This window comes from Aptenodytes forsteri, unplaced genomic scaffold (assembly GCF_000699145.1).
Source record: "Aptenodytes forsteri isolate BGI_AS27 unplaced genomic scaffold, ASM69914v1 Scaffold82, whole genome shotgun sequence".
In the NCBI taxonomy this organism is placed as follows: Eukaryota; Metazoa; Chordata; class Aves; order Sphenisciformes; family Spheniscidae; genus Aptenodytes; species Aptenodytes forsteri.
In genome coordinates this window covers 11,722,656-11,729,434 of record NW_008795490.1, presented here as the reverse complement: position 1 = coordinate 11,729,434, position 6,779 = coordinate 11,722,656, and the positions used below count along the sequence as shown (strand labels likewise).

Here is a 6,779-nt window from a genome sequence, read left to right as displayed (position 1 = left end):
CCCCCCCCCCCCTCCCCACCCCAGAACTACATCTGTGTCAGTTCTTCACTGGAGCTGCCAGTTCTCTGACCAGTACCACCCACACTACCAAGTTTCTTGTGTTAACTATTCTCTTCTTCTAGTTTTAGTAGCTCACTGTCACTTCTTTTCTCACATTGTCAGGCTAAGATTTCTTCATTTCATCATTTTACTTGCTAGAACTCAATCTGCTTGCTAGAGTATCTTCCTTTTTATTTAACATGTGGCCAGATTCTCTCCTTATGCTCCCAGCCTCTTCCTTTTTCATCCTGGAGACCACCTCTTGCCAACATTGCACTGAAGTCAAAACACTTTCCCTGTTAACACTACTTAAGCAAGCTAGTGGACTAAAGACATGGAGATCTTATTTCCTCATGCACTTGATCATCACTTCTATGACTGCTGATGCAGCAGTGGTAAAGGGGGAAAAAAAGGAGAGGAGCCTGGCTTTGCCCAAACAGCTCTGCTGTGTGAATGCACCCCACATGGCAGATGGGTGGTGCATACCTCGTCCAACCACAAACAGGAGTTGTGAAGCTACCGACCATGTGCAGTCTCGTCCCCGCCAGCATGCCTGGGCCTCTAACACTTCCTTGAGGGGGCCAGGGCATACAGATATAATAGTTGCTGAAATTAAAATGTCTGCTGAAAGTGGAAATCATTTTTCAGCGTCTTGGAACAAGGATGAGTTTTCAAGCAAAGGAAAGTTCAAATCTGAAGCAAACTACACAATCCTTTCAAACACAGGCCAACTCCACAGAGTAGTTGGTCTCTGCTGCAAGACCCACTAAACAGAAGCTTGTCAAAAGTCTCAACAACCTTCCTTTGAGATCAGAAGATATTCATCCTTTCCTCCTCAAGATAAAGCATGAAGTTTTTAATTTAAAATTTCAACCAGAAAACTAACACCTTCCACAGGAAATTTCAGCTACTACTATTTTTTTTCCTGAACTTTGTCAGTATCAAAATAGGAGTCATCAACCATACTTAATGTGCCAATTAGTGCCACCTAGAATACAGTTCAAGGATGCAACTACCCCTTCCCCTCTCCCACTTCTGAAATCAGCAGGTAATCCTTCAGATATTTTGTCATTGATTCACTGTCCTGGCTACTACTAACACACGTAAGAGGATTAAAAAAAAATAATCTTAAGGACTAGCTCTGACTAAAGAGAGAAGATTTATTACTAATAAGATTATTTCTAACAAGTTCCAAAATGTTATAAAGAAGTGGCACTTAAAGGTATTTAAAAGGCTTTTCAAAAAAGTTTGAGAGTTTGAAATACAATTTTAGCATCAGGGTAGCAATTAATAGAAGCTGGATATATACAGCTTTGAGAAGATTTTGGACAGCAAAAATTGATGCTAGCTGGTAGCATCTTCAAAAGACCTCCCTGCCTATCTTCCCTACTCCTCCAGTGATCTTTAGAGGCTCACACTCTGTACACAGTAACTTTTTACTTCCTGAGCTGTAAAAGGAGGAGTTTGTTTGTTTTTTAAATAAAGGCATAACTCCAGGTGCTCTGAAACAGCCTGGCTAATTTTACAGGAAACCCAAAGTTTTCAGAGGTCACTGACTTTTGTTTTATACTGACCTAGAAATACCATCATAGTCTTACATAAACCTTTAAGTAAGTCTCCAAGCCTTGAGAAAACTGGTAAGTAAAATCTGAACTGCATAAGTAAGTGGAAGTCAGGACTACTGAGACAGAACAGTTACACAACTGGTAGTTGGCATTGACATTACCTGGTAGTTTGCTGCTCTTGACAGCTGCTGGTTTGCTTGCTGCACATGTACATCTGCATTTTCCACGTTGGCTTCTATGCTGTCTTTATTTTAAAAGGAAAAATTTCAAATTTTGGTTAGTCATAATCCAGTCAAAGGTTTGGAATGCTGAGAGAGATACACTTGAGAGCATATGTAATAGCTGCCTCTCAACTGCTGGTGTCTTCATCAATACCCAAAGTTTTCTACCTTGCATTATGGAAGTTTGACCCATCCTATACTTATGCCTGAGTTCATTTTCGAACTGCCCAGGCAAGGAGTGACTGAATTCATGTCAGTAACAGCTCCCCTGCTCTAGAAGCAGGGCTGAGCCTTAGAAACCAACCGAGGTAGAAACTTTCAGTACTTTTCTGTCCTCCAACTTGCTACTGACTGCCCTCTGCTCAGATTAAAAAAGCCCTAAGGCCTATGAAATCAGAGGAAACAGACACACAAAACACCCTGAGAGGCATGACTCCAGTTTGGTATTCTATCATACTGACACAGATGGGTTTTTCTGTGGAAAAATATGACGGGATCTTGAACAGATTATGGGCTAAGGTAATGGAAAAAGCCCTGCAAATGTATGCTGGACACAGACAACAGCGTGGCTTAACAGCAGACTCAGAAAATGTATTTTCCAATCACATTTCATTAAAGAATAAGCCTGTCTGCATGGAGGGTAAAGCAGGAACCTTTGCTGAATCTGCACACTTACGTCACTAGTCAATACAGTAAAACTCCCCACATGAACTCCAATTTTATGTACAAACAGTTCCAAAAACTACTTTTAAACACATTTTATACACATTAAAAACTACATAATTTTTTAAAATTACATTTTAAGCACACTTTCTTAATGTATTCCCAGTCACCTCAGCCAGTCTACCCATTATCAGGTTGCACCTGATTTGCTTTAGCGTTGATATTCTCATTACAGGAATTTTTCCAGCAAAAAGAAGTTCTACATTGCTGCAGAGAGACAGAATAAAAAATTTTCAGAGAAAAATTGAGTTGGACTTACCTATCACATCACCTTGCTCATGAATCATCATTCCCAAATCTTTAAAAATTTCGTTGATGTCCATAATGTCTGCCTGCAAGGAAACAATCAGCACATTAATTGACATAACATATTCAGGATCTCTGTGCATTTAGATACAAATACTGCTCCTTCTCCTCCCGAATATGCATCCATGACTCTTTACACTATAGGAAAAAAACCCCACCCCTTAATATGTTTATTTGGAAGGCTTTTCTTGTATTATGAGAGCAAGTTTTCATTATAATCAAACTAACTGAAGATGAGTATGTGCACAAAGTACACTTCATGTCACATCACAATCAGGATCTCTCATGGCTGAGGGCTTGTCTACAAACATACTTGTACTAGTCTAAGCGAAGGGGCAGGCTGATGCCAACTTTGCTTAAAAGCTATCCCTTTAACCTAAATGAATAAAAGCATACGCAGAAAGTATTTTGCATTAGTTTTAGTACATCTATGAAATTAAACACACACAAATTTCACAAGCAGCACAGTTTACAGAAATTACCTCTATAATGTGGCCAGGCTGCTGCACCTATATTACATTATCCTATTACCATCTGGTTATGATGAAGTGATAGAGGTCATGTTACCCCTGTTCATATGATCTCTTCTCAACTAATGATCGATACATGTTTAGTTCAATTCACTGTATGTTAACGTATGGGTGGCAAGTGAGAGATTATTGCAAAATTTATACATAGAATGGATTTTGCCACATGCATCAGCAAGATTTCCTGACAAACCCCAGTTCCAGCATCTTTCTTGTTGATGGTAGAGATGTGGATTCCAGACTGGCTGGAAAAATTCATTTTGTCTTCACAGAAGTCTCTTGATGTCAGTATTTCATCACATGTGACAATTTTTTGTGTAGTTTACATCTTGTTTTTAAATGCTTTTAACTTTCTGACAAGCCCTTAATTACAGAAGTTTGAATGAAACACAGCATCTCAGTATTTCCAGAAAAAGTGTTCAAAAAAGCCGCTTACAAAATGAAGATGCTGAACAATACATTGGGAATACCTGTGAGGAAAGGTATGAATTTGCTTCGTTTATAGTCACTGTTAAAGAAGGTTACATAATATGTCCACTATGTTGGAAAAAAGGATAGGTATTTTTTTATGCAATCACATGAGCACCCTCTTGTTCCATAACTGAACCACTGAAGTTAAACACAGTATCAAAACATGGCTTTCATACCGTAGATTTCTAATGTATGTATGTTTCACATACCATCTAAAGGCAAGATTCGTAGTTTTGAAGGAAAAAACCCACACCCACAAACAAACCCTCACCCCTCAAGATTAATGTCTGCAATTAAGGCTCATGCCATTATAAAATGTTTTTTCTCTGGAAACATTAAAAGCATGTTCTGCTGTAAAACCACTTGTACATACCTCAAGCTGCCTAATGGAAGATTCCCTCTCCTCAATAAGACGGAGGTCATCTTCTGTAATTTCTTCATCTTGCACTTGTGCTTGCGGTTGACTATCAAACAAAAAAAAACCCACTCAGAATTGAATAGGCACAACGAGAAGTAACTCAGAAGAATAAACAACGCTCAAATACATAGCACATACTTCACATTATCAGTTAACAAAATGCACACATTTTTACCCTTGTCTGTCTAGCTAACAGGGAAGGTCTAACAATCACACCTTTAGTATAGGAAGCTGCTGCTGTAGCAAAGTTGCACATAGCATTGAGTTAGCTGATTGGAAGTTCCAACTACGAATACAAGGGCAAAGTTTCTTCCAAATTATAAACTGCAGTTTATATCCATCTGAGGCAAAAGCAAGCTAGCCAACAAAACAGAATCTGAGACTGAGAAGCAGTTCTTGGAGAGTATGAAAGCAATGGGAGATCCCAGTAAACATTGGACCCTCTTATCACAGTTTAACAGTTTTACTCTATTCACAGGTTGGACTGTGCTTACCTAAGTTTGGGTCTCACAAAGCCCAGATACGGACTTGGGGCAGCTTAAGGAGATGACTGAAGCTGAATCGTAGGGAAAAAAGGGGGAAGATGATGTGAACTGCTCATTTTTCTTCCCACCTATCCCACCAAAAAGCCTCTTCTCTACACTTGCCCTGTGGAAGAAAACCTGACCGAACAACGTATCCCAACTCCCTCCAGGAAAAGGCAATTGATCAGAAAAAAAAAATTAAAAAGAAAAACCAAAATTATCGGCAGCTGGCTTCCCTGCAGGCCATTTATTATTCTGAACTAGGTTAAGACTTATTAACAAATTCAGCCTACCTGTCCCAAGAGACAAGTGTTCCTTCTTTGTAGCCATCTTCAGGAGCACCACCCTACATGATCAGTGTTTAGAAAAATGAATAAAAACATTATGGCCCTGAAAGGAGCACTGTCAGCATTTCTATAATGAGTCAATATTACAAGGTTTATAGTAAGTCAACTTCACACTGAAACATGATTTAACATGTTCTCATCCTGATTTTGCTTTATGCATGCATAAAGCTGAAATACAAGCAAAAACATTCAGCTCAGTAACTGCCTGCTAAAATTTACGAGTACAGCAACGTGTATTTGGCACAGAGTAGAAAGGCAAAATTGATATGTTAACAAGGAAAAGCTCAAGATCTCAAACCCCTCAGCACTTCTTCACTTTAATACTGCATAGAAATCTGGCAAGTGATTCTTCTCTGTAGGAAAAATCTGTTGATATCTAAAGGTCCAGCAAGAACATTTCAAAATCTACTAAAAATTGCTTTTGCAAGAGTACGGCATGAACCCAGAGGCAGTTCATGCCTTTGTGTGATAAAGGCAAGGGAAAAGTAACAGTTTTCAGTGGGGGTTCATTACAACTTAATTCAGCCTTTACTATAAAATGAACTGCATAATTCAGCTATGCATAAAAGTGAGCAAAGAAAGCTTATAATTATATACGTACAATCATATCGCACACATTCTGCAGTATTTGGAGTTAGATAGGAGCTTTTGTAAGTAGCATTATGGAGGCAAGTTTGACATTGAACACCACCACCGTAATCAGAGTATAATGGCTCATTTTCCAATACTTACAGATACCCTTGAGCTGGCTCTTACTCTGGCTACAAAGTCTTTTTCTTTCTCAGCAGCTTGCCTTTGGAGTCGTTGGAAATTTGTTAGTGCTGTGGTGAACTCCCCCACAAGACGGTCTTTCTGTATTTTTCTTTGACGCTATAGGAGAAAAAGTTTTACCAAGTCAAATGAGCTCAGGCATTTCGAGGCTCTGCCGTTTCCAGGCTGCTCAATGCTAAGGCATACACTCTTTTTTTCTAAATAGGTGTAAGGGAAGGCTGTCTACAAAACCATTTGCAACTGCATGGACAAACCTTCCTTCCCTCTGGGATCACATAACTCTGCCACAATAGGCATTTAAATACTGCATAGAAATCTGGCAAGTGATTCTTCTCTGTAGGAAAAATCTGTTGATATCTAAAGGTCCAGCAAGAACATTTCAAAATCTACTAAAAATTGCTTTTGCAAGAGTACGGCATGAACCCAGAGGCAGTTCATGCCTTTGTGTGATAAAGGCAAGGGAAAAGTAACAGTTTTCAGTGGGGGTTCATTACAACTTAATTCAGCCTTTACTATAAAATGAACTGCATAATTCAGCTATGCATAAAAGTGAGCAAAGAAAGCTTATAATTATATACTTACAATCATATCGCACACATTCTGCAGTATTTGGAGTTAGATAGAAGCTTTTGTAAGTAGCATTATGGAGGCAAGTTTGACATCGAACACCACCACCGTAATCAGAGTATAATGGCTCATTTTCCAATACTTACAGATACCCTTGAGCTGGCTCTTACTCTGGCTACAAAGTCTTTTTCTTTCTCAGCAGCTTGCCTTTGGAGTCGTTGGAAATTTGTTAGTGCTGTGGTGAACTCCCCCACAAGACGGTCTTTCTGTATTTTTCTTTGACGCTATAGGAGAAAAAGT

At 39.1% G+C, this 6,779-nt stretch overlaps 1 protein-coding gene across 1 annotated transcript in view; it reads right to left on the bottom strand.

Annotated features, from left to right (window-relative positions):
* STX7 (syntaxin 7) overlaps nt 1-6,779 on the bottom strand; it is a 28,284-nt gene that overhangs the window by 2,355 nt on the left and 19,150 nt on the right. Inside the window, exons 4-8 of the mRNA XM_009281517.2 lie at nt 6,626-6,763; nt 5,088-5,140; nt 4,226-4,316; nt 2,808-2,880; nt 1,766-1,848 (exon numbers count right to left, since the gene is read on the bottom strand). Coding sequence (XP_009279792.1) covers nt 1,766-1,848; nt 2,808-2,880; nt 4,226-4,316; nt 5,088-5,140; nt 6,626-6,763 — 438 coding nt within the window. The remainder of the gene's footprint in view (nt 1-1,765; nt 1,849-2,807; nt 2,881-4,225; nt 4,317-5,087; nt 5,141-6,625; nt 6,764-6,779) is intronic.